Raw genomic sequence first — 25,668 nt, forward strand, 5'->3', positions numbered from 1 at the left:
AAAATGTCAAGATATGCATGTAGTCCAGTCAGCTAAAGAGCAACACTGTCCTTTCGGTTTGTCCAAGTTAAGATCTTGCCAGAATTGTTTCAATCTGTTAGCAATTCAAAAAGGAACGCTATAAATAGAGGAGGCGCTGATAAAGCTCAATGCCGTACCTACCACATGACAAACCACCTCAGGATCCCAGAAAGTGACAGGAAAGCAGTGTGACAAGGTAAGATGATATAAAAGGTTATCAAGGTCCTTTTATTTGCAAAAGGTCATCTTGGATGTTCTTTAACTGCAACTTGCATTTATACACCCTTTTGCATATTGCTTTCTCCCTGCGGTTTGTAAATTGTCCCAGGATGGTGTAGACTATCAGAACTTTAGAGTGAGAAGTAAAGCATAAAGACGAAAGTCAAAAATTTAGGATCAATATTATGAATGTCCATTTGTTTTTTGAACCCATCTATCCAACAAGGATGGATTATTGATTCTAAAACATGAGAAATCAGCAATAATTGGCAAAGCAGCAGAATAGGCCAATAATTCTGTGATGATTTATGGATATCCATTAGAGAATTTGTCTTTGGTTCTTATGAGCAAATTTCAGATTGCATAAATATGGTAGGGTGCAGATGCCTTACAAAAGTTACTTAGACCTAAATAACTATTCTGAAATTAAAATTACATTCTCAAACCCATATAATTAAACGCAGAATTTTGGGATGCCTAGCCTGTCCTGGCAGCCTTGAATGCAAGATTAAATATTAAAAATTACCACAGTCTCATTGGTGGTACTGCTCATATTTTTTCTGTTCTGTAGCCATATGTAAATAATGACTTTCAAGAATGTCCATATTATGTCATCAAAAGCTTCAAATTCCGATAATATGGGGATTTTGCCACCAACCTGCAATGCTAACTGCCTCTTACAATTTCACCTTGACACAGAACAAATCTCCAAAAACAGAAGTGATGCAGTGTGGTAGCGTTGTCGCAGAGTTTGAAAGTACACAACTGGAGGAATCTAGGACAAAGGGAACAAGGAGTGTCTCTGGTAAGTCCATTTTTAAAATTCAGTTAGTGTGACAAAGAAATGGTTGGAAATGATTACATTGCTGTGGTCTAATAAACGATCAGAGAGTTCATGTGCGATCTCCTATATTTGCTTCAGAAGAAGAAATCCTGTCCTCCACCACAATGCTATTAGCAAATGGCAAGTGGCTAGTGGCTGGCGATATTACATTTTTCAGCACTCTTCTCAGGGCACACTCACAGAAGCAGAATGCAGGAACTTAATGAGTGGACTTTTTAATTCTGTAGAGAACAACCAAGTTAATCAAATAACACTCAACAGTAATTCATATACAGTATAGTTATTGTATATGACACACTGAGTGGTATTGTGAGCACAGAACAGTCAGGAAGAGACATCAGAAATGAAAAATTTTGGTCAAAAAAGATAAACAAGGAGAAGAAAAAACAAGATGGAGTTACCAGAATCAAAAAGCAAAGCAAAGCTTTTAAGTCTAGATATAAAAGAGGGTCGTAATGAAAACTCAAAATCATAATACTTGGGATTATCCATCCATCCATTTTCCAACCCGCTGAATCCAAACACAGGGTCACGGGGGTCTGCTGGAGCCAATCCCAGCCAACACAGGGCACAAGGCAGGAACCAATCCCGGGCAGGGTGCCAACCCACCGCAGGACACACACACACACACCAGGGCCAGTTTAGAATCGCCAATCCACCTAACTGGCATGTCTTTGGACTGTGGGAGGAAACCGGAGCACCCGGAGGAAACCCACGCAGGGAGGACCCAGGAAGCGAACCCAGGTCTCCTAACTGTGAGGCAGCAGCGCTACCACTGCGCCACCGTGCCGCCCTACTTGGGACTATTTAATAAATAATCTAACTATTGCTATGATTATCAAAAGGTTCTTCATTCAATGAGCCATAACATAAAGTGCGAACGCCACCATAGTTATATTGTAACTTACGTCATGCACAGGACAGTTGTGGACACCTTTCCTTCAAAACAGTATCACGAAAATAAGAAGAACCAAGATATTAATAAAAAATTTTATTTTAAATTACAAAGAAAAACATGAAAATAACAGAAATGTAATCCTCATGATTAAAAACCATGAAACAGACAAAAGTACATGTATAACAACAACAACAACATTTATTTATATAGCACATGTTCATACAAATGATGTAGCTCAAAGTGCTTTACATGATGAAGAAAGAAAAATAAAAGACAAAGTAAATTAGAAAATAGAACTAGGGAACACTAACACAGAATAAAAGTAAAGTCCGATGTCCAAGAAGGACAGATTAACTTTATAAACAAACATTACTCTATACAATTGTAAAGAAGTCGCCTTCCATCTCTGTGACGGAGTGGAAATCATGTTAGCCTACATGCTCTGGTAACGGCACACCGCAGAGTCAAAAGTTGCTACTTAAACAACATGCCCACGTTCCTGAACCATCTAGAAGTTTCTGCACTTAATTGTGCTGAGCTCTGCCTAGCGTTGGGCCACCGCTCTTTATACCTTTCTGTCTTCTCCTTTAGATCTTGCGAAACTTAGCCCCAAGTGCGGACATTGGGACTTAGTGGGGTACAACATTCTGGACTACTGAACATTGCTGAGTAGCTATAAAGGAGCTACGTGGCCAGTTGCCTGTGTCCAGCAAACTTTGAATGTAGTACAGCTGAAGTAAATCCTTTCTAACAATAAAGTGCTTTTCAGCAAGGAAACATCTCTGAAGACATAAGTCTGAAAATAGACTGCCCAAGATGGCAACACTTCCAGTTAAATACAGGCCAAGCAGGAAGTGGTGGGTCCACGTGCACTGACACCGGAAGTGATGTCATAGGTGGTACGGTTGTCAATCATCTGGTCTTCAGAGGGAAGAATAGAACAAAGCATTAATATAGAGGTATCAGCACCACCAGAGCCTTTAAGCTGTTCCCACTGCGCACATATGTGATACCAGAAACACCAAACCAAACATAATAATAGTCCTGTGTATTATAAATACATAAAGTTCTTCATGTGCTGTAAAGTAAATCACACTCGGCACCCTTTTAAATCCCAGTCCTGAGCCAACAATGATTTGTGGTATAAACACCAGATCCCATCACACTCGACATATCTAGGAAGCAGCTGGACGAATACTAAACTGACTCCTTATTAATATGTCTCTGTTGCTGGACGCTTGGTTCTGCAACTGTGAAGTCACAGCATACTGGTATGTTTGCTTCTTGCCTTATAGCCAGTGCTGCTGGGATAATGATAATAATAATAATAGTGCAGGTGTTTTTACTTCAATAAAATAAGTATTGTTGTAGGTTACTTGTTACTTTAAAAAGTAGCTGGATTATTTAACACACATTACTTTTAACGTGTTACCTTATTGCTTGGAGGACAGCACTGCAGAGCTTAGCACCGTATGTTCATCTTGTCAACATACAATTATCCACTTCAAAAATACTGAGACAGATTATTTCAACCACCAACTTGATTGCCCAAGCATTTGCCTCAGGAAATTGATCTTTGTGGATGCTTACACCATTTTGTACCCGTGGCTGCAGGCTAACAGTGCAACAGCCACGCACAGATCACGAAATCCATAACTGTAACCTGTTCAAGGGTTTACATGGCCAAACATCAGGGTTACTGGCAGAGAAATCTATGTGTGTTAACTCACTTTATCTCACTGGAATAAGGGTTCACATGCCATTTTAGATACCAGATTTCTGTGAATAACTGAGTTATTGAAGCACATGTGAAGGTTCTCATGATCATGGTGCAGTGAAACAATAAAAATAACCACACATTTCTGAGTCTGGTCAACTAAAATCCAAGAACAAGCTGTTAAATCTGCAGGGCTTTTTACTTTAGTTCAGAACTTTCCCTTTACCAGGTTGATCTTCGCGACCTTTAGAATGAAACCACAGAGTGGGCCACATACAGTATCATTGCCTGGTGGACAGACTTGACAGCAGACCACTGTGTGATTCCATCATAACCGTACATAACACACTGGATTACCGAATACTGTTGAATCACTGTAGAGGGCCTACAACGTTTAACTTTTGCCAGCGATCTTTGTGCACCAGGGATTTGTTTCCATCGGGATCTGTGCAGAGTGGAGTTTTACTTTGCTTTAAGTTTAAATGTACTTTTCATGACATAATATATATATATATATATATATATTTAAATATTTATTTACAAAACACAAAAATCGTTCTTAGTCTTCACCTACACTCCTCATTATCCTGAAACCTATAAATAGGATTTCAACAGTAGTATCTATGTAGTTGGCCTCACTATCATGGAGCTGAAGAAAAAAACACTAAATTGGTCTGCTTGACTGTTACGGCCTTCTGGGGTATCTTGGGCTCCTTTGACGTCTATCAACCAAATGGGGCTCCTGTCCACTTTGTTTGTAGCCAAGCACCATCCGAGTGTTGGGTCAACGTGCCTGCATAGATGTTGATGGGTTATCCCAAGTACTTGTTATATGAGACATTTGAATTTCATTATTGTTTGGAAATGTGACAATAATAATCCTATAAACTGCTAATATCAAGTCTTTTGATTTTTTTTTTTTATCCTCATTGATTCTATTTCTGCAAGTTACATAAAAAGGCACTGCAGAAAAAGGAAGCAAGGATTCTGCTCAGCTCGAATGATCCTTTATTTTTAATATTAAATACATTGTATTCAGCAAAAATGTAATTTATTATTAACTCATAAGACATATGGAGAAATATAACCCATAAAAAAGGTGCAGCTTCACCTAAGGAAGTAGAAAGGGTTACTCAGTATGAACAGAATAAAAAATCTATTAATATGACACAGCAGAATTTTACAATAATTGATTTTGAAATGACTTCTGTTAAGTGTAACAATCCCACAGAAGCAGCGCCATTTTCTTCTTTTGTGTGTTTCATAATCTGTTTCTTCTCATGAAAGGTGATGTTGTCACCCTGGAAACGATTAGATGTATTTTTAGCTGACATGGTTACATATTGCGTGTAGAAGCTGTACTAAACAATAGACTGTGAGCTTCTTTTATTGCAATTATTTCAATAACTTATGACTCGATTAAAAGAAATTCTCAACGAAATAGGTTCCAGCGTGAGCTAAGAATGTGAAATAATAATTTTGAAAGCATTTTGAAAAAAAGAATACCTGTCTTGAGTATGACTACTTAGTAGAAAATATTGAGGCAAAAATGAAATGGGAGAAGTTCTTTTGAGAATATGATCAACCCGTTTAAGGTTAATTAAACTGGAATGCATGACAATCATATTTAAATATGTAATACGCATTGTGGTATCTGGCCGGTTTGTCATCCCAGCCAATACCCCCAGGCCGCCAGATGGAGGTGCCCTGAAGACCAGCAGGGAGTCATGGACTTTGTAGTTTTTATCCTCAGCCCTGCTGGATACCACAGGGGCCACAAGAGGGAGCTGCAGGGAGGACCGAAGATTCCTTTGTGCCCTATAACCCGGAAGTGCGTCAAAGGAAAAGCGGCGTGCTTCCGGGGTGAAAATAAACGACTGATGCCTGACCCGGAAGTGACACAAGATTATATGGACTGGGGATTGGGAACACTTCTGGGTCAGGGAGTATAAAATAGCTGTGAGAGCTCCCAGACGGCGAGATGAGCTGGGTGGTAGGAGGGCAACGCGTCTGGGAGTTGGAGGATTGGTTATTGTTATTACTATTGAAGGATTGTATTTGGTTTATGAGTAGTGTGGAGTGGAGGGTGCTTAGTGCACATTATTATAATAAAACAAATAATTTTAGCACTTTTACCTGGTGTCTGACGTGGTACCTGAGGGTTCAAGGGAGCGATAGCGCCCCCTACTGTCACAGCGTACATCATGAAGCTTAAACCTCCGTCTTATGGGAGATTATATGCTTCATACACCTTACGTTTGTCTATTTATGCATAGATCAGTTTCTCTATCCATATAATGATAAACATGTTTGCATTGATAGATATCCTATTTATATTTATATATAATATGTTTGTATGTAAGTATTCAGACCCCTTCACTTTTTTCATGTTTTGCTGTGTTAAAGGTTTATGCTGAAATTGTTAAATTATTTTTCCCACATCAAGCAAAACTCAAGACCCCCTAAATTGCAAAGTAAAAGTGTATTAAAAATTTTAAAAAACTACAATATTACATTGGAACAAATACCTCTGGCAATAATTTCTGCCTAGAGTCTTTGTGGAAATGACGCAACAAGCTTTGCACATCTGGATTTGGAGAGTCTCTGCCATTCTTTTGGGAGATCTTCTCAAGCTCTGTCAGGATGGATGGAGCCCATTGATGAACAGCTATTGTCAGGTCTGTCCAGGGATATTCAGTTAGGTTCAGGTTTAGGCTCTGGCTGGCCACTGAGGCTTCTGTCTGGCCACTTTACAGTAAAGGTTTTCCTGGATGTTTCTTCTATCTCCACACTGATTCTCTAGAGCTTAGCTTGAGTGGCCATCAGGTTTTTGGTCACCCAACTCCAATGATTGCTTATGATCGCTTAGCTCTAGGAAGTGTTGGGATTGTCCAAGACTTCCATTTAAGAATTTTGGAGGCCAGTGTACTCTTGAGAACTATCAGTGTTGCAGGATATTTGTAGGCTTCTCTAGGTGTGTGCATTGACACAATCCTGTCTCTAAGCTCTGCAGGCAGTTCCTTCAACCTTGTGCCTTGGATTTCATTCTGATAAACACTATAAGTTGTGGGACCTTCTGTAGACAGGTGTGTGCCTTTCATTATCATTTCCAAACAAATGAACTGACCACTGGTGGATTCCAAACAAGGTGTAGTAACATCTCAGCAATGACCAACAGAACAGGATGTACCTGAGCCAGATACTAAGTGTCACTGCAAAGGTTCTGAATACTTGTGTCAATGTGATATTTCAGTTTTTTTTATTTTTAATAAGTTCGCCAAAATTCTAAAAACCTGTTTTCACTTTGTCTTTCTGGGGTATTAAGCATTGTTTGATATGGGAAGAAATTCATTTAAACAATTTTAGTACATGGCTGCAACATAACCGAATGTGAAAAAAGTGAAGGGGTCTGAACACTTTCTGAATACACTGTACATTAGAGCGAAAGAGACAGACCGTGTAACTTTCATCTGACATAGAAAAGAGAACGAGAGAAATGGATGTGTGTGTGTGTATAGTCTATGTAGGTGTTTTTTTTAATACACTACTTAATATTCATTCATGTCTCTTTCTTTCAGGATCAGCTTTATTCTACCTCAGGGGTCCAAAGTTTCTTATTTATGTCAGTGGTGCCTTGTCGATGTGGGTAAGATGAAGTAGCCTATCATTGTAAATTTTCTTCATTTCTCCAAAATAGTCAGTATGGCCTAAAAGATAAGCTAACTGTGCAAAGCAGACAAATTATTTTAATGCATTTGATTAAAAAATTCCAAACATTATTGTACATTTTTTTCAGTGCCTAAATACACAACTGACAATTACATTAATATAACAGAATATTCAAATCAAAACTTATGGCAGTCTTAGATAATGGCAGATATTTTCTTTCTTTTTTCCATTGTATTACGGTTTTTATGGAGCAGAATGATCTAACTTTGGAAACCAGTGTAGTGTGAACTCAGCGTACTGAAAGATGAGCACTCTTAGTCAAAACCCAAACTGTCCACTTAGTGAGAGAAGTTCTCCATTGGCTTGACTGGCTAAGATGGATGTTTTTTGCTGTAATGGCATGACTCAAGTTGTGCCCCGGGACAGCAACCAATGGCTACTGCGGCAGATGTACAAAACAAACCCTGTTATTTCTGGATTGTCTTGTATTTGAATAAAAAGCCTGGCAAAGTTCTAAATACCAAATTACTTGAAGCAACAGTCAACACTAATATTTTAGCTTGCTACTTAGAAGCTAGCCTGAAATTCTTAGTTGCCCAGAATGCAAGTCTTTCATCATATTGAGACAGGTTTATAAATATCTTTGTAGGTTTAAAAAAATAAATATTGTAGTGTTAAAAAGGTTCTTTGAAATAAGTAGATACACAAATAGATTTTAGTGTTACGCCTCAGCTATTTGTATATTTTACCATATTTAGTCTTTCAGAATTTCATAAACTGTTATGATTAAATTACATAAATGCACACATCTTCCAAAACATATACTTGCAATTACACAATTTAAAGAATGCTTCATATTTTTACAGGGTGACCGCATGTGGCATTTCGCCCTTTCTGTGTTTCTGATTGAGCTCTATGGGCACAGCCTTTTGCTAACTGCAGTCTTTGGCTTAGTGGTGGCAGGATCGGTTCTTCTGTTTGGTGCACTGATTGGCGACTGGGTGGACAGAAATCCACGAAATAAAGGTTTGTGAATGGATACTCTTTTCTCACCATACATTTAACTGTTAAAAGAGTTTAAAGCACTGTCCTTTATCTGAATGGCACGTAATATAAAGGTAACATTTCGTTTTGGATTCTAATATTTACAATTTGTGAGTTTTGGTTTTATAAAACAGTTAAGCGACATGGCCTCAGCAATACTGCAGATGTCTTCTTTGTTGTGAGTGGTGTAATTCGGTCCTCTTTGTACTGTTCCAGTGGCCCATGCCTCACTGTTTATTCAGAACGTGTCGGTCACAGTGTGCAGCATTGTGTTGATGGTGGTGTTCTCCTACAAATACTGGATCGAGCAAATTTGGGATGGCTGGTTAACTGTGAGTATCCTTATTCTAGCCAGTATTACCTCCTTCATTTGGACTGTTCTCATTAGACAGAACTGATGAACAGTAAGCATCCCATGTTAAAGGGAGACTTTACAAGTAATACATTTATTCTGAAAATAGACTAGTAGTATATCATTATAACTAATTTTCCCTCTTCTGTTATATTACTATGAATGATGTAGCTGGATCTACACATCACTAGCCATTCTCAGTATTACTTTGTTTGAGGGTGGCATTTAAACATCTTGCTGTAGATGTGGATGACTAGAGTTCAGCCATACTTTTGAAAGAGTGTGCAACTGCAATTAAAAATGAAAGTCATCTGTCCATCCATCCACTTTCACAATCTTCAAGTAGGATTTCTTTAACTATGGGTCAGTAGTGGACATGTCTGCAGAAAAATGAACCAAGTTTGTCCAAGCATGAATTCTACAATCGAACGATAAGCCACCCACTATTCATTATACTGTTGGAGGCAGTGCAGCATGTGAAACAATGCTGTTGATTCATCCCAGGGAGCTTTTGTTTTTGTGGCACTGGAATATAATAAGTATTCCCACCTCCCATCTCACAAACAGTGAAACAATCAAACTGAGAAGGCTGACAGTAAAGACACGTACAAGAAAGTGGGAGAGAGGAGGAAATGGCAGACAAGCTTGTGAGGTGAAGCAACCGTGCCGCAAGTTTGAAATATTTCGGGGATTTGTGAGGGGTGAGTCAATATAATGATGGTATATATAGTGCCATGACAGTGTTTTATATTAAATGAAGTTTCAGTGGTCATTCCTGATTAGTGTTCACCTTTACGGCGTTCAATGAATCTACATCTATAACAGAGGAGCAAAGAAGACATGGTACTAAGTTGAATATGCCTTGGTGAGGAAGAATTCCTTCCTGTTACACTAGGGCAGAGTGGTGGCTCTGAGGCTAAGGATCTGCGCTGGTATCCAGAAGGTTCCCGGTTCGAATCCCCGTCACTGCCAAAAAGAGATCCTTGAGAAAGGCCCTTAACCTTCAATTGCTCCAGGGGTGCTGAACAATGGCTGACCCTGTGCTCTGACCCCAAGTGGTATGCGAAAACTAACAAATTGTTAATACAAGAAATTGTATAAGGCGAAATAAAGAGCAAAAAACAAAATTTAAAATCGTTCAACACACATTTCAAACTGGACTGTTCACTGAATTATTCAGCCAGATTTATGCTATCACCCAAATAAAGCACACTCAGTGTATATACTTTAGGAATAATTTTGCTTTCTTCAGTTAATTGATCCGTTAAATGGAAACTGGAGTATTTTAAACTAGTTGCAAAGTCATTTAGAATAAAGTGTTGTTTATTTAATGTTGAAGACAAGTAAAGAGGAGGCATTGATTGATTACCTTTTTAACTACTTAATTCCTTAACTGGTACCATGTGTCAAATGACAAAATTAAGTGACCCTTCATACTATGCCATAAAAATTCCCTGTCTTGTCTTTACTAAAGCTTAAACTGAGAATTTCCACTGGCAGTGGTACACCTCGGAAATCTATTTGTTTTGAACGATAATAGTCGTTTTAGGTTTCAAGCCTCTGATGCTGTCTGTGTGGAGTTTGCATATTCTCCCCGTGTCCATGGGGGCTTCCTCCTGCAGTCCAAACACATGGTGGTTAAGTGGATTGGCTCTAGTGTGTATTTTTGCGTGCGTCTGTGTATTCATCCTTGAGGTAGAATCCTGACCAGAGGTTATTCCTGCTTTGCACCCCATGGTTTCTAGGATAGGGGTCAGCTGCCCCATCAACCTGCACTGAATAAACATATTTGGAACATGGATAAACTGAGTATTGTTTTAACAATATATTAGTCTCCCAGTTTCCTCTTTTAATAATATTCATGTGAGTAAAATGAGCTTGAAAGTAAGCAAAAATTATATTGCCATTGTTATTTGCCTCTTCACGATTCTACTGTCATTATGACAATTGAATCCTAGTACAGTAACAATTTTCTAATTGGAGGTCCTCAGTTTAAAACGTTTAAGAAGCCCTGCCTTACAGGGGAGCAGGAAGCCAGAGATTATTCAGGTAGCATCAGGAACGCGAGGGAAACAAACCCAGAATGGGATGTCAGTCCACCACAGACACACACTTCTATAGAATCCGTTTGCAGAGGTCCCAGGGTGATGCAAAGGACTGTAAAACAAACTTTTTCTGGACAGATCAATTACTTTTAAATATAACAGGGACGGCCATTATGTCGATACATGAACACGGTAGACCAAGTGTGCTGTCAGTGGAAAAAAAATAAATTCTAGTGCTAACCAATTCTTGCCATATTAAAGTGTGAACATACTGCTTTTGCTTCCATGGTACAAAAATGCCTCACTTGCCATTGACAGAGACCCCTTAGTTAAAGAATGAAAAAAACTGACCATATAACCGTATTTAAAGTGATTAATTTGTCTTCTATCAAATGAAGCCCAATTTCTATTAATTTCAAATTAGTATGGTGAGGGTTTGACTGTTTGGACAGATCAGTGGCCCACTGCTGAGCAGTTCTGTCTCACACAAGCAAAATCCAAGCTTAGGGTTTGTGTGTCATTTTGACAGTCTACTCTTTGTCTGTGTGTTTAATAATAATTTTTCTCTAAATAGCACTTTTCTCACTACTCAAGGTGCTTTTACATGGTGAGCCACCACTAATGTGCAGCATCCACCCGGATGATGCAAAGGAAGCCATTTTGTTGCATCAGTACACACACCACACATGAGCTGTTAGGTGATGAAGTGTTGAGAGATAGAGAGACAATTAAAGGCAGGGGATGATTAGGAGGCCAGAATGACTAGGCTGTGGTAGGCAATTTAGCCTGGACATCAGGATACACTCTACTCTTTATGAAGGATGCCCAAGGATCTTTTATGACCAGAGAGAGTCAGGACCTCGATTTTACATCTCCTCCAAAGGACAGCACCATTTTTACAGTACAGTGTCCCCATCACTGCACTGGGAAATCTGGGATCCACATTCTGACCACAGGGTAAGCGCTCCCTGCTGGTCATACCAACACCTCTTCCAGAAGCAACACAACCTTTTCTTAGATGGTCATCCATCCAAGTACTGGCCAGGGTGAACATGCTTAGCTTCAGGTGGATGACCTGCTCTGAAGTGCATGTGGTATGGCTGCTGGCTTTAGTTTTTTCTGCCCGCATTTCCAAAAGTCCTTATTGGCACCATATAAATAAGGCTGGGGTCTGCGTAAACATGCCTTGTGATTAACAGACACCTTATTCAGGGCTAGGGCGGCACGGTGGCGCAGTGGTAGCGCTGCTGCCTCGCAGTTAGGAGACCTGGGTTCGCTTCCCGGGTGCTCCCTGCGTGAAGTTTGCATGTTCTCCCCGTGTCTTCGTGGGTTTACTCTGGGCGCTCCGGTTTCCAAAGACATGCAGGTTAGGTGGATTGGCGATTCTGAATTGGCCCTAGTGTGTGCTTGGTGTGTTTGTGTGTGTCCTGTGGTGGGTTGGCACCCTGCCCAGGATTGGTTCCTGCCTTGTGCCCTGTGTTGGCTGGGATTGGCTCCAGCAGACCCCCGTGGCCCTGTATTCGGATTCAGCGGGTTAGAAAATGGATGGATGGAGGATGGATGGATGGATTATTCAGGGCTGTAAACAGTGCTACATTAAAAGGCTCTGCCCACCCCATACCACCAAACTTCACCCAGAACCCCACAACTCTAAACTGGATAAATCAGGTCTGAAAAGAGACTGATGAAAGGATTTCACAATGGGTTGATGTATAAACAATCTCTGTGAAATAATTATAGTTGCAGATACATTGAAAGTGGAATTTGGAGGAAAGAAGTTGAGCTTTGATATACTGTATACTTAAATCACCAGCAAACTCGCAAAAAGTATCCCATTCTTTTCAATACTAGAAAATACAAGGATGTGCTTACTTCCGAACCCTAATGCACACCTTAGACGTAATTTGCATATAATAATTGTCAGATGTCCATGGAAAAGTGTCCAAAAAGAAATTGAAATTGTAGGCCTTGTAAACTTTGCTTCACACCTCACATGACTGATAAGTCAATAAGCCTAATGTGTTCTTCTTTGTTTCTTCAAATACTTTTATGAAGATGTGAGGTTGATGTATATTGTCTTGTTTAACGTGTTGCATCACACGACTCACACAAGGTGGTTTGTTATACGGTGGTGATCATCCTGGCAGATGTGGCGAATCTCGCAAGCACAGCCCTCACCATTGCCATTCAGAAGGACTGGATCATTGTCATCACCGGCTACAACAGAGGACATCTTGCTGGTAAGTCATTTTCATTCTGCTTACATTTAGTTTTGTTTTATTTATAACCCTCATTTGCCCAGTTTGTAATTTAGATTTTTGTCAAAGCTTTTCAAGTATGTCTTGGCCTGCTTGTCGTAGTACATAAATTGGGCCCAGTATACCTTTTTTGTAAGAATGTGTTTCCTGTTGACTGAAAGCTTGACTTCTGAGTTTTCTTGAACACAATGCCACAAATACCTCTTGCTTCAGCCCGCTGGCAAAGTCCTTCATGCCCATTGATTCCAAAATACTCATCATGAAGGAAAGGATAACTTCTTTCAGGCCTTTATCTGCTCATTTTTAAGATCAGTTTGAAAGGATGGGGAGAAAAGAAAAGAAGTTGAAAAATTGCTACAATTTACTAATCCATCAGTTTTCAGAACTCATGCTGCAGTCTACTCTGGTAGTACTGGGCACAAGGAGAGAACCAACTCACTTATACTGGATTGAATATCTATCACATATAGGATTAAAACCAGAGATGGGGAGTCTATACAGGCCCACCATGGACAAAGACCAGTATGGGCATCAAAATATTGCCCCCAAGAGCTCTGGGGCAGATGTGTGTTAGGAAATTTTTGTGAGTTTTGAGTTGTTACTTTCTAATTAATTTATTGTGATTAATGATACTTTGGGCAGCACAGTGGCGCAGTGGTAGTGCTGCTGCCTCACAGTAAGGAGACCAGGGTTCGCTTCCAGGGTCCTCCCTGCGTGTAGTTTGCATGTTCTCCCCATGTCTCTGTGTGTTTCCTCCAGGTACTCCGGTTTCCTCCCACAGTCCAAAGACATGCAGGTTAGGTGCATTGACGATCCTAAATGTTCCTTAGTGTGTGTTTGGTGTGTGTGCCCTGCGGTGGGCTGGCACCCTGCCTGGGATTTGTTCCTGCCTTGCACCCTGTGCTGGCTGGGATTGGCTCCAGCAGACCCCTGTGACCTTGTGTTAGGATATAGTGGGTTGGACAATGACTGCCTGATTGACTGACTAATGATACTTTGAATGAACATATAAATATTTTTAATCATTATTTTATTTATGAATATGTTGCCATTTTGTGAGAAGAGCTGTCATTTGTAACAACCTCCGTTGCCAGCTCACCATGACCAGAACGTCAGCGGATCACCACTGTATAAGGTTACATGCTACTTTATATCATCTCAGATTTGGGATTCCTAAAATACATTTAGTACACGTTGGGCTTTATTAGTTAAATTTTATTTATTTTTCTGGTTTTGACCTTAGCTCATCTTTGGTTGTGATTGCCTGGTTTTATTAAACAAACGTTTTTGCCTTTTCCACCTCCTGGTCTGTTTACCACACTTCTCTGCTGTCTCTTTTCCGGCACAACAAATTGGTAATCATTGCCCTTGCATGCCAGCTCTGCTGTAATTTTTTAATGAATTTAATATGATTTTATTAGTTTGTGATTTCAATTCTCCATCCATCCATTGTCCAACCTGCTGAATCCAAACACAGGGTCACGGGGGTCTGCTGGAGCCAATCCCAGCCAACACAGGAACCAATCCCGGGCAGGGTGCCAACCCACTGCAGGGCACACACAAACACACCCACACACCAAGCACACACTTGGGCCAATTCAGAATCGCCAATCCACCTAACCTGCATGTCTTTGGACTGTGGGAGGAAACCGGGCGCCGGAGGAAACCCACGAGACACGGGAGAACATGCAAACTCCACGCAGGGAGGACCCGGGAAGAGAACCCGGGTCTCCTAACTGCGAGGCAGCAGCACTACCCACTCTGCCACCGTGCCACCCGTGATTTCAATTCTAATTTTGAAAAATCATTTTTTTAATTATTTTCTAAATTAATATGTATATTAATTAAAAATATATTTACTAATATTATTTTGAATTGTATAACACCTAGTGTTTTGGCATAGGGAATGGTTAGTAGTTTCATTCTTTATTGAAACAGGATACCCGAACTGAATACAGCCTGAACCAATTTATGTGAGAAACATGCACACACGGTCTCTGACATCCCTGTATGATCGGCTCAGGAAGTGTCAGCACTCGATTGTGTGTTTATGACAGGCCTTGATCCCATTTGTGGTACTTTCCAGCCTTGTGTCCATTTATAGTGCAAGATAATGAAGAGATAACAATGGGTTAAGTTCAGTCCTATATCAGTAATACAAATTTATATCGTAGATAATTCGAAACATTGCAATATGTATGTATTACTGTATATATGCTCCTTAGATGTTCGAAATATTCCCATTTTTTTGCATTACAGCCTTAAATCAAAACACACAAACCAATATTTTTTTTTGTCTTTACTTACTCAATGCAATCTGTAACATCAAAGTTAAGATATCACATCTACAGTTCAGAAGAATTTTAAAAAATCAAAAACAAGAAATACTGAGATTAATAAAAGATCACCCAACAATATTTGTAAACTCAATCAGGTGTAAGTAACCACCATTTCCATTGCAGACCACGGTCAATTGTAATCGGTGTGATTAGTGAAGCATAAAAACAGCTGTTCCTGGAGCATTCATTCCCTTGCTTGGTAGTGCAACTGACAGCAAACAACTGACTATGGGTGGCAAGACACTTTCAAAAGATCTCGGGGGTAGAGTTGTGGACAGACTTAAGACAGGAGATAGATACAAAAAAATCTCAAGGGCTTGATCAATCCCAAGGAGCACAGTAAAGTCCATAATAAAAAAGTGGCAAGTGTTTGGTACTACTAGGACCCTCCCTGGATCCGGCTGTCCCTCCAAACTCGATGGAAGAGTAAGGAGGAAACTGGTAAGAGAGGCTACCAAGAGGCCAATGGCCACTTTTAAGGAGTTACAGGATTTTATGGCAACGAGTGGTCATTGTGTGCATGTGACAACGATTTCATAAGCGCCCCACAATTGTGGCTTGTTCAGGAGGCTCGCAAAGAAAAAGCCACTTCTCAGAAAGGCCACATTAAGGCTTGTTTGAGCTTTGCCAGAATGCACCTTGAAGATTCTGATGCCAAGTGGAACTATTTTGCCTCAATAGCAAACAGCACACATGGTGGAAATCCAATGCAGCTCACCATCCACAACACCCCATACCTACAGTAAAGCATGGAGGTGGCAGCGTCCTGTTGTGGGGTGTTTCTCTGACGCAGGGCCTGGTGCTTTCTTTAGGGTAGAAGGAAAAATTGATGGGGCAAAATATCGTCAAATTCTTAAAGAAAACCTGCTACCCTCTACCAGAAAGTTGATGATGGGCAGAGTGTTCACCTTTCAACATGACAACGACCCGAGGTACACAGCAAAATTGACCACAAAGTGGCTGAAGGAGAAAAAAGTGAATGTCCTTGTGTGGCCCAGTCAGAGCCCAGACCTAAATCCCATTGAAAATCTGTGGAAAGATTTATAGATAGCAGTCCACCAACGCTCACTATCCAATTTGACCAAACTCGAACAGTTCTGTAAAGAAGAGTGGGCAAATATTACTCAATCTAGATGTGCAAAGCTGATAGAGAACTATCCCAGCAGACTCAAGGCTGTCATTGCAACAAAAGGTGGTTCAACAAAATATTGACATTGGGATGATCCTTTATTAATCTCAGTATGTCTTGTTTTTGATGATTTTACCATTTTTCTCAACTGTAGCTGTGTTATCTTTCACTTGGATGTTATAGGTTGCATTAAGTAAGTAAAGTTGGGAAGAAATATTTTTGTGAATATTTCGAAGGTGGTGATTCTTTTCTATACCCACTGTATACTCTGATATTTAATTCATATTTTTTAACATTACAGCACTCAATAAACAAATTATGAGCTGGTAGAAAATGATCTGAACTTGGCTGGAACTTATAAGTTCCCTCCATTTACACCACTTTCACAGTTGTCTCAGGTCTATCCTCTGCTTTACAGAACCTTTGGCCCAATTCTGATCTTTCTTAATTTGGGAGCTGCTGATCAAACTGCATTGGTCATTATGCTTTCTCCCCAGGAATGAATGCCACAATGAGAAGAATTGACCAAATCACTAATATCTTGGCTCCTCTAGTGGTGGGTCAAGTGATGACTTTGGCCTCCAACGTAGTCGGATGTGGATTCATACTGGGATGGAACCTGGTTTCCTTGACTGTTGAATTTATTTTTCTTTCAAGAGTTTATAAAATAGTACCTGCTCTGTCCACAAAATCAAACCCTACAGATTGTGAAAGCGAACTTCAGCGTCTTGAGCGACAAATTGAAATGATGAATATTCAAGGTCAGTATGAAAAACGGCAGTGCTAATGATCTAAACACATGAGTGCTACTTTGTTTCAGTGTTTCGGTATTTATCTGTGAGATGTATATGAAAGAATCCACAGGATATGGTAATTGTATCTTATCATTTCTCCTGCTATAACTGGTCACTTGTAAATATTAATATAAATGCCTATATGAGGTATTCCAACTGAAGTATTTATAAAAAGTATTCAATAGCATGAGTAATAACCACATACATACATTGGCTGTGAAACGCAATAATGAAGTAAGAATAAGCTGGCATGGTTGGTGTGGTGACACAAACCCTACCCGGCATATAAACCTTTCAGGATGCAATCTGAAGTGTTTTCTTAGAATCTGGCAGACATTCTTCAAAGTTGTCCTCAATTGAATGAACATGCTCAATCATTCAGCTCTTTATGATGTCTTGTTAACTGTATATTCAAATTGTATCTTTCTTTGCTCTGAAGATGAATAGGGGAAAGAGACTTTGATCTGAATGTATTAAGGGATTTCTTACAGAATTGTGTTGTATGCACTGAAATGAAATTTTGAAGTTAGTACAAAAGCCAATTGACACAGACCCATCAGCCTGTGAATACAGAGTGCTGTCTATGAACTATTTACACTATGGTTAAAATTTGGTATGTTTTGAATACAGGAAAACTTAAGCAAGAATTGGAAGGAAAAATGATAGGTTAGCATATACAGGGGGAGTGGATTGAAACCTACAATTGAAACATATGAGAAGGACTTGGGAGCTGAAGTGGATTCAGCACTGCCCACATCAAGAGAGTATAGACAAGTGCATACAAAGGCATCATGTGGTGAGCACCAATGAAAATGGGCTGTTCTTAATCTGTACAATGCACTACGGGGCCACTTCTGGAATATTCTGTGCAAATTTTATCAAAAATGATAGCACAGGACTAGAGAAATTCCAAAGAATGACAACTACACTTGTTCCAGAACTATGTTGTATGAGCTACCAGGAAAAAAATGAAGAAGTTAAATCTTTTTAGCTTAAGCAAGTTGAGGCTAACAAGAGACATAATGCAAATGTTCAAAATGGTAAACGGAACGAGTCCAGAGGATTTGAGCTGGGAACGTTACTTCAAAATGCCTTCAACAACATGAGAACAGATTAAGGACAATTTTTCTCTTTACTCAGAGAACCACATATGTGTGGGATAAATGACCAAAAAAAGGGATATGGGAAGAGAATCTTTTCCTCAGTGCTTTAAGAGCTTATTTTAAATATTATTGATTAGGCCAGGGGTACCCAATGTGTCGATCGTAATCGACTGGTAGATCGGAAAGGTAGTGCAGGTAGATCACGTTGCATTCAAAAATTTTGCAGCCAGTCTGAGATCTCTTTTCTTCTAACACACTGGTCATCCCGCATGCACGATCAAACGTGCGAGCTACCACAAACCTCCAGCTGTGATCTAGTTAGCCTTCCAATTTATATCGACTAAAGAAGGGATTTAAAAAAAAAAATGTTTATGGGCTGGATGTGGAATTGGAAGAGGATTTTTTTTCTCTCACAATGTCACAATCGAAGTGCGTTTGTCTGATCTGTCAATCTATCATTTCTATCCTAAAGAAGGAAAATGTGGAAAGGCACTTTTGAACTGTTCATAAAAACTACGAAACAGACAGCGTTCCAAAAAGCGATCTGAGTTTGACAAAGGAGAGGGAACTAAAATCGCAATTAATCGGGCAGCCGTCATTTTTCACTTGGCTGAATTCAAAAGCAAAGGCAGACACACGAAGCATCATTCCTGGTGAGTCCCTCGATCATTGAGCATAAGAAGTCCTTCCAACATGGAGAGATGATAAAAGATGCCTTCGTTGAGACAGATGGCTAGGGAGAAATTCCTGCTGAGATTTCAAGGCCCCTGGCCAGAGAAAAAGGAGTTTCTCCTTGTCATTAAAAATGCAGAATATGAGCAACTAAATAACGATCAATGGCCGCTAGTCTTGGCATTTTTTTTTTAATCTGACCAACATGTTGAATGAGCTTAATTTACAGCTGCAATGAAAAGAGAAAACCATAGTCAATATGATTAGCTTAGTTAATGCTTTCAAATGAAAAATGCAACATCTGTCCTCAAAGCTGCAGCACCTTGATTTGGGGAACATCCAAAACCTTGCGTCGGAGCTGGAGACGCAATGGAAGGCGAGTGCGCAACTTGACAGCATACGCCACATAGAGAAGATTGAAAATTGCCTGTCAGACTTTATCTAATGGGAAAAAAAGTAACGATTCGAGTGTTGCCCAATGTAGGGGAGTAAGAGTAGCGTTTCTTCTTCACAAATGTACTCAAGTAAAAGTAAAAAGTATGGTGCAGTAAAACTACTCTTAGAAGTACAATTTTTTTTAAAGAAGTTACTCAAATAAATGTAATGGAGTAAATGTAACTTGTTACTACCCACCTCTGATACTCAGTATATACAGTATATATATATATATATATATATATATATATGTATATATATATATATATATGTATATGTATATATATATATGTATGTGTGTATATATATGTATATATGTGTATATGTATATATATGTATATATGTATATGTATATAGCACATTTTTAATGTAGGTAGATCATTTTAACCTGGTCATTTTAAAAGCAGCTCGCAAGCCAAAAAAGTGTGGGCACCCCTGGCTTAGATCCTGCCAGGTTTTTAAAAGTTCTGCACAGATCCTCTAACTGAGAATTTAATTTTTTCCAGTGGAGAGTGTTTTTTATATATACAACTGGTATCAAATATGCTAAAATGTTTTACATCCTATAATATTCACTCCTGTCAGCCTTTTTCTTTCTCTTTGTTAAAGCGTTTGCTTCTGTATCTTAAGATTTAGAAGCTACGGCTTTTCAAAAAAAAAATACTTAAATGTTGCTTTTTTAGAGATGCTAGTGATGTGACTTAACTTTCTAATTGTAGAAGCATATTTAATCAGGCTACATTTTAAGTTTTAATTAGACTGAGTATGTAGAGCCTTTAAAAAGTGAACTGAGCTCACCATGTTAAAGTCTGGGTTTTCTCAGGATCTTGTCAATTTCCTGGTCTATAGCGGTTGCTTGATCTTTCCGCTTTGTCTCTTAGGTTAATTCTGTTGTCAAAATCAGAACAAGATTGATAAAAGTTACTTTTAAACGGTATATTTCTCAGAAAAGTAAAGCACACACTTGATGACATTTTGGAGTACTGTATATACTGAGTGTCACTGCCTTGTCAGATTGCATGAATACTTCCATCAAGTAAAAGGAACCTTTTTCCACCTTTTCTTTATCCATCAACATTATCAGTACTTGGAAATGCGTCTCGGAAGTTCTTGAGAATCTGTTTTATTTCCAAGAGAACACTTTCATCATACAGGCAGAAAATTATAATTCTTAAATTGGTTTTTTTTCCCACCAGGTGAACTTCATATAAATCAAATCCCGGTGCTTACAGATGATAACTGCCAGATCAACCTCCACGTAAGAGAAATAGCTGACCTTCCATTATGTTTGCGCAAGTTTAAGTGGCTACTGAGCACCTGCAGAGATGGTTGGAAAGCGTATTATAGACAATCTGTGTTCCTAGCTGGCATGGGATTAGCGTTTCTCTACACTACAGTTTTGGGATTTGACTGTATTACCACGGGGTATGCCTACACGCAAGGAATAAGTGGATCTCTGCTCAGTCTACTGATGGGAATCTCCGCCATCACAGGACTCCTGGGCACCATCTTGTTTACAAAGCTGAGAAAGATGTATGGTTTGTTGACCACAGGAATCATCTCAAGCTGCCTGCACCTAGCATGTCTGATGCTTTGTGTGGTTTCTGTCTTTACTCCAGGCAGTCCTTTGGACCTCAGTATTTTATCTCCACTCATAGACTCCAACTCGTCTGCCAACCAGAACTCTTCAGGACAGAAGCAGCTGCATACCTACCCATCTTATGGAAGTGTCAATCAACCACTGCTTCCTGACCGCTCATCCATACACTGGACCAACAACACCGTACTCTTTGACAATGTTCTATCAGGAAGTGGTCCCAATTCCTACATATCCATCACCTTTCTCTTTCTTGGAGTCATTTCTGCAAGAATAGGTAAGCAGTGTTAATTCAGTAAGCAAGGGGCAGGGGACTTGTTTATGGTATGCCATGACACATAAAAATTCACATTCCATGCTGACCTCTGTATGCAGAAACATTTGTAATACATGATTTCAGAAGCACTCTTAATTCTGTCTACCATTAAGTGACACATACTGTATTTAGCACCATTTAATTTTCACTTTTTTAGATTCCTACCAGTTTCATAAATCAGCAGGACAATGGTCACAGTCAACAGTTCGCTGACTATTGAAGGGAAGGACTGAAAGTTCATGAGCCACCCAATCAAAGTCAAATATCTGTCACACAATTAGAAAAAGGTCTCCAACAAATGCACTTAGAAACTTCAATAAATCATGAAAGTCTGTCCAACAGAATTGACACAAACTACTCCTAAGCAGAGTGCAAAGCAAAGCTGGGAGATCCCGAAAGACATATTAAAATTAACATATTATTAATATGTTATAGAAACATCCAGATAATAACGTGTGGGGTCTGATTACTTACACATGAAACACCTTTCATTTCTTAACGTAACAATTACTTGTTGACAAATTATAAACCACCTTTAAATGAGAGTTATAAGCATGTAAATATCTTTTGTAAGTCAGCAGACTAGACCGCATATTGATAGTGTGAAAGATATGATATTTGAGACCCTGAGTGTTAAAGGATAGCAGACAGACTATCCAGCGAAGCCTGGCTATTTGCGACGGGTACGATTTAGTCTTCTAATCCACACTGCAGTACTTTTGCAGTGTGTTTGGAGTCTTTTATTACTCAAAAATATGCAGCAATACACTAAATCAAACGAGAGCAGCTGCAACTGTCAATGAAATGGCATATTACAGTGTATGTGACGTCACTGCAGCCTTATATTTCTCGTGTCCATTCGTATTGCAAGTTTACATGTCGACTGTATTGTGGCCATTTGAGGGTGCTCAGATGGCCCAACTGCTACATTATTGAATTGACGTTTTTAATCCTGGCACACTCTGTATCATCTGAGGAAATAATTTTTATCCCACTAAGCAGCAGAGTGGGTGATCTAGCATGCAGGACAGATTTACACTACATCTCCCCCTTTAGGGCCCTGATTCTGTGGAATAAATGAGCCATCATCTTTGACTGTCATGGAACTTAACATTAGGTGAGCGGCCATTCGTTCTGTACTTTATATACCCTTTTATTGCACCTTTAAGCCACTTGACTGGAAGGGACAATCTTTCTCAATTTTGACCATTTCCCCAATATACTTAATATCCCTGCCAGGTGGACACTGCCCATTTGTGAAAAAAGAAGCATCTAGATTTGTCAACCCTTGTAGTAGCTTCTCTTGTGCCTTCAGCTTAGTATATCCAGGTAGACAGAGAAATGTCACAGCTTACATACTGCTTATTTGTCTGATGTTATTGGCTAGTGTGTACAGAGATGTTCTGTGATCCGACCAATTGAACTTCTAGTCAGAAATAATGCTGGCCTTGGAACTGATGCTGCTGTGTTCAGTATCGAAAATTCAGTGACCACAAAGGGTTAAGAAAACAAGTCGAGAAAAAACATACCTTAGATCACAGAGGAATAAACTGTTGATTATCAGTGGGTCACTGAAGGTCAATGGAGAAAGCTGAGCAACAACATTCCTGACATTTAAATGTAAAAACAGAACAATTGAGATGAGAACAGGCAATTCAGTCCAACAAGCTTGTCCATTCTGTTCACCTAGATTGCCTAAAGTAACATCAAGTCCTACTCTACACTACACTACTTGGTAATTTATTCCATGTGTATACTGGGATTCACAACACTAATGCCTTTCATAATTTTAAATATTTCAGTCATGTCCCTTCTTAATCAATGTTTGCATAAACCGAAAAGGTTCATCTCTTTCAGTCTGCTCTCTTAGTCCTGGAATCAGCTTTGCTTTGCTGCGGACTTGCTCTTTTTTGATAATATGGAGACCATGACTGTACACGGTACTCCAGGTGAGGCCTCACTAATGTGCTATATGACTTAAGAATATCCTCCCTTGACTTGTACTTCGCACACTGTGATCCATACCTTAACACCCTACTAGCTTTCTTGATCACTTCTGCCCACTGTCTGGACATAGACAGTGACGACTCCACCACAACTGCTAGGTACTTCTTCTAAGGCGTACTTTCATGTTTCAGTTCTCCCATTGTGTTTTCAAATCTAACATTTTTACTTCCTACACGTAATACTTTACATTTACTTACATTAAATTTCATCTGTAACAAATCTGCCCAAGGCTGTATGCTGTCCATGTCTCTGTCTGTTATCTGCACTTCTGCCTAGTTTGGTATTATCTGCAAACTTAACCAGCTTCTTGACTATATTCTTGTCCAGATCATTTATGTGTACTAAAGAGTGGCAGCCCCAAAACTGACCCCTGAAGGACTCCACTTTTAACATCGCCTAATTCTGAAGAAGTAGCTCTCGCCCTTACCCTGCCAATTCTGTACTCACCAACAGAGTGTGCCCTGAATTCCTACTTCTTTAAGTTTGATCACTGACGTTTCGTGTGGTACCTTATTAAAAATCAAGATGACTAATTTTAATACGCACCTCTCCGATTGCATCCTTTAATTGATTTCTAATCGTCTATTAGTGAAACACAATCTTCCTCATCTGAACCCATGTTGATTATTTGCTAATACAGTACTCCTGTTCCAGACATGTACTACTCAGTCTTTTTCTTAATAATTGCTTCTGTTAATTTACCTGTAATGCACATTAAGTTTACTGGCATGCAATATTACACAGTATTATAAATGCTGTATTAAAGTCATTTATACAATTTTTATAACCATTTCATTCATTTTCTGATGAGCTTAATGAATTACCCAGTCAAACTACATCAGTAGGCAGACCATAGACTATCCATCCATCCATTATCCAACCCGCTATATCCTAACTACAGGGTCACGGGGGTCTGCCGGAGCCAATCCCAGCCAACACGGGGCACAAGGCAGGAAACAAACCCCGGGCAGGGTGCCAGCCCACCGCAGGACCACAGACTAACTAAAATGAAATATTTTAAAAATAAAGGGCATGCAAATGAAGAAGGGTGAATATTCATGTTTTCATAATGCCTAACGTTATTACACGTCTTTCCCAAGTATTCCCCTGATGCTGTTATGATAGCAGTGACCCTGAAATGGAATAAGCAGGTCAGAAAATGGATGTGCAACTAAAGTGACTCAAACATTCTGTCGTTTCCTTCCACAGGTCTCTGGTCCTTCGATTTGACCGTCACACAACTACTCCAGGAGAACATTAATGAGTCAGAAAGAGGTATAGTTAACGGGGTCCAAAGCTCCATGAACTACCTGATGGATCTTCTGCACTTCATCATGGTGATCTCTGCTCCCCAGCCACAGCACTTTGGTATCTTAGTCATCATTTCTGTCATGTTTGTCACAGCAGGGCATACCATGTACTTCATGTATGCTAGAAAAGCAAAAAGAAAATATAAGCCCAAGACGTAAAGCTACAGACATACGCTTGCTTGTCAGATTGAATCAATTCAATATGCGTTTCCACAGCGCTGGACTGGGAGTCCAGGATCATATTGACACAACACAAGGCAGCAGTCGCCTCACAGCTACACATTTCCACTCCTACGCAGCAGGTGTCATTTTACAGGGTATGTCTAAGATGGTTACCTGTACCTTCTGTGTCTGTGTACAAAACAAATATGGCAATGGAAGAGTACTGTTTAGCAGAAGCTACTAGTAGTGCAATATGTCTCGACAGATGCAGCATGGTAATGACAGGTATCAAGTAGGACCACTTCAGCACCACCAAAGTCTTTGTACCATAATGCAGATAGGAAAGCTCGATTAAAAATGAAGAACTAAGTCTTTTTGTTTTCTTCATAAAATAAATCTCTCCCTCCCAACCTGGACTAAAGAAGACTGCTAAATATTTTTTTCACGTTTTTCTTCATTATGACCTTTAAGGAAAAAAATCTTAATTATGGAATACATTTCATTATGTACAGATGAAAGAAGAAAATGAAGCTTACTTGATTCAGATACGTTGAGTAGTAGTGACTGAGAACATACAACCGGACTTCATCTATCTGTGTACGATTCATGGTTCTGCAACATTAAAGCCACTCACTGATAAATGTGACCCTGTTAACTGCACTGTACATGTAGTAGGAGTTACTGCTGCCAGTGCCACATACAGTAGCCTTAGTTCAGTACAGAATTGAGTTCCTGAT

The 25,668-nt window shown here is 39.5% G+C and overlaps 1 protein-coding gene across 1 annotated transcript; it reads left to right on the forward strand.

The window, feature by feature from the left end:
- The first annotated feature begins 763 nt into the window (after positions 1-763).
- On the forward strand, positions 764-25,394 carry si:ch211-254p10.2 (solute carrier family 40 member 1). The gene is made up of 8 exons (XM_039737450.1): positions 764-1,045; positions 7,278-7,345; positions 8,235-8,394; positions 8,629-8,744; positions 12,923-13,049; positions 17,033-17,296; positions 20,736-21,413; positions 24,669-25,394. Exons 1-8 carry the CDS (start codon positions 838-840, stop codon positions 24,926-24,928), a joined length of 1,881 nt encoding a protein of 626 aa, XP_039593384.1. The 5' UTR covers positions 764-837; the 3' UTR covers positions 24,929-25,394.
- The last annotated feature ends 274 nt before the right edge of the window (positions 25,395-25,668 follow it).

The sequence above is a fragment of the Polypterus senegalus genome, chromosome 15, assembly GCF_016835505.1.
Source record: "Polypterus senegalus isolate Bchr_013 chromosome 15, ASM1683550v1, whole genome shotgun sequence".
Classification (NCBI taxonomy): Eukaryota; Metazoa; Chordata; class Cladistia; order Polypteriformes; family Polypteridae; genus Polypterus; species Polypterus senegalus.

Excerpts from the sequence above, each read along its gene's own strand:
- si:ch211-254p10.2 (XM_039737450.1), top strand. The coding sequence starts at position 838 with ATGTCCATATTATGTCATCAAAAGCTTCAAATTCCGATAATATGGGGA. Across the intron at positions 8,745-12,922 it reads TTTGGGATGGCTGGTTAACT|GTGGTTTGTTATACGGTGGT; the intron begins GTGAGTATCCTT and ends GACTCACACAAG. Across the intron at positions 13,050-17,032 it reads CAACAGAGGACATCTTGCTG|GAATGAATGCCACAATGAGA; the intron begins GTAAGTCATTTT and ends CTTTCTCCCCAG.